This window comes from Cariama cristata, unplaced genomic scaffold, assembly GCF_000690535.1.
Source record: "Cariama cristata isolate BGI_N322 unplaced genomic scaffold, ASM69053v1 scaffold17850, whole genome shotgun sequence".
Classification (NCBI taxonomy): Eukaryota; Metazoa; Chordata; class Aves; order Cariamiformes; family Cariamidae; genus Cariama; species Cariama cristata.
The window spans coordinates 14,817-16,930 of NW_009593114.1; the positions used below are offsets into that span (position 1 = coordinate 14,817).

Consider the following 2,114-nt stretch of genomic DNA (forward strand, 5'->3'; position numbering starts at 1 on the left):
TGCTGGGCCACCCTCACCAGAAGCTAGAAACGCACCCTCACCGTTGCGGGTGGGGATTTTCTTTGTTGTCCTTCTCTTGTCCTGGGAGAAAAGCTGATGATGTAAATCATGTATCTTGTGATGTCTTGGAGGAACTGCTGTATGTATGGTGGAGGGGCAGGGTACGGACAGAGCCCCTGTGCGTCTCCTCCTCTTCCAGTTGTGTCCCCTGACAGCCACTCTGTCTTGCAGGTATGTGACGGTGCTGTTCTACCTGAACAATGTGACTGGGGGAGGTGAAACAGTCTTTCCTATAGCTGATAACAGGACGTACGAAGAGATGGTAAGTGATTTTTGCCTACGTGTTACCCCTGAGGATTTTGAGTCCCTCTTTGAATGTCTTTATTCGCTGTGGCTGCAGGAGGGGTCCAGTGGGTGAGGTTGGTGGACGTTACCCTTCATAGCTAAAGTGTGGGGAAGCTGTACTCCGCTTACGACCTTTTCCCTCTGAGGCCAAGGGAAGAGGCACAGGGCTTTGGCAGCTGCAGCTCTCCCCGCTCAGAGACGCGAGGGGCGGTCTGTTGGCCTTGCTGCCATAACATGGGTCCTGCTGGCTTCTGTCTGGGCAGGTTTCCTCACACTAAGTCTTGGCAGATATGTTGTGCTCCTGTCAGGCAATGCGTTAAGGAATGGGTGGCTGCTCAGAAACAGGTTATGGACCTCCAGAGGACTGAAATTGGCTGCTCCAGATGGGTTGTGAAAGCCCTGTCCTGCCCAGCGTCAGCCTTGAGCTGTCCCTGTGGGGCGTTCAAGCAAAGGGCAGGATGACAGCTGGAAGCAGATGCAGCCCAGTGCATGCGCTTCGTTCCAGCCCCGTTTGCAACACCTTCTGTGTGGTTTCTTGCCAGTCTTTGATCCAGAACGATGTTGACCTGCGAGATACTCGGAAAAACTGCGACAAGGGCAATTTGCGAGTGAAACCTCAGCAAGGCACTGCTGTCTTCTGGTACAACTACCTGTCAGATGGAGAAGGTACGGGCTCATTTCAAGTCTTGGCTCTTGGAAGGGGGAGGACTGCAGGAGGTGACAGCCGTCTTCTTGTGGCGGCTGGGAGCTCAGAAGAGAGCCGAAGGGTGGTAGCTGCCTGCTAGTGGGAACTGTAGAGTCTACTTGTCACCAGCTGGGTAGGAGCTTCCTGACTCTGAAAGGCCTTTGTTTACAGGCAGTAGGTCAGTGGCTCCTGATGTCTTTGGGGGACGAGACTAGCTAGCAAACAAAGACCTTGGCTGCACTAGCCATTGCCAGCTGCCTCCCATCCTGCTGTGCGAGCTGAAACTCCTGCTGGAACTTGGTCTGCAATTCAAAATGTTTCACTGATGTGGTGTTGCCCAAAGGGGTGGGGAGGGGAGGTAAACAAAGGCACAGCCATCAGCTCTGCAGCACAGGGAGGCATGGTCCACCCTGCGCAAGGCTGTGCTGCGCTTGGGGCTGACTCCTGCTTTATAGCTCAGCTGCAGCCTGATCATATGTGTCCTTGGGGCTGTTTTTCTTGTGAAGCGCAGCACAGTTTTCCCTGACAGCCAGGCTGGGGGATTGGCATGAATCTTCCAGGCTACTGGTGAGCATGACTCCAGAGTGTTTCGATGGCAGATTTTGAGCAGTGGTGGGAGGAATGAGTATAGCATCCCAAGTCCCCTGGGAGCAGCCCATGTTTCCATCTCTAGAAAATGCACAGAGGAGGTCACAAGACCAGTGTTTGGGCTGTTGGATGATGATATCAAGACCATCACTCTCCTGTAAGAAGAGCCTTCTTGTGTTTTTATGAGCAAATTGTTCCTAAATGGAAGGCGGCTGCTGATGCAAGTCTGCCGCAGAAAAGCCACAGGAGCTCTGTAAAGAGAGGGTCGTTTAGAACTGCTGAAATGCAATCTCTAATATGGCCGTGAGCCTCCGACTTCCACGGGCCTTGTAGTGGCAGCACCCATCTCTTCCATGCTGCCAGCCTCCCCTGTTGGGAAGAGTTGAGAAAAACAGCGGCTGTGCTGCAGACTGCGGGGAGCCCCTTGTGCTGAGTGGAGACGTGGAAGCAAAAAGCATTTTGCACTCAGGGAGCCTGCCCTGGTGAACTCCTTGCG

The 2,114-nt window shown here is 53.6% G+C and overlaps 1 protein-coding gene across 1 annotated transcript in view; it reads left to right on the plus strand.

The window, feature by feature from the left end:
* P4HTM (prolyl 4-hydroxylase, transmembrane (endoplasmic reticulum)) overlaps positions 1 to 1,011 on the plus strand; it is a gene marked incomplete at its 3' end in the record, with an annotated part of 6,926 nt that extends 5,915 nt beyond the window's left edge. Inside the window, exons 6-7 of the mRNA XM_009709144.1 lie at positions 232 to 322; positions 888 to 1,011. Of these exons, the coding sequence (XP_009707446.1) occupies positions 232 to 322; positions 888 to 1,011 (215 nt within the window). The remainder of the gene's footprint in view (positions 1 to 231; positions 323 to 887) is intronic.
* Positions 1,012 to 2,114: the final 1,103 nt, after the last annotated feature.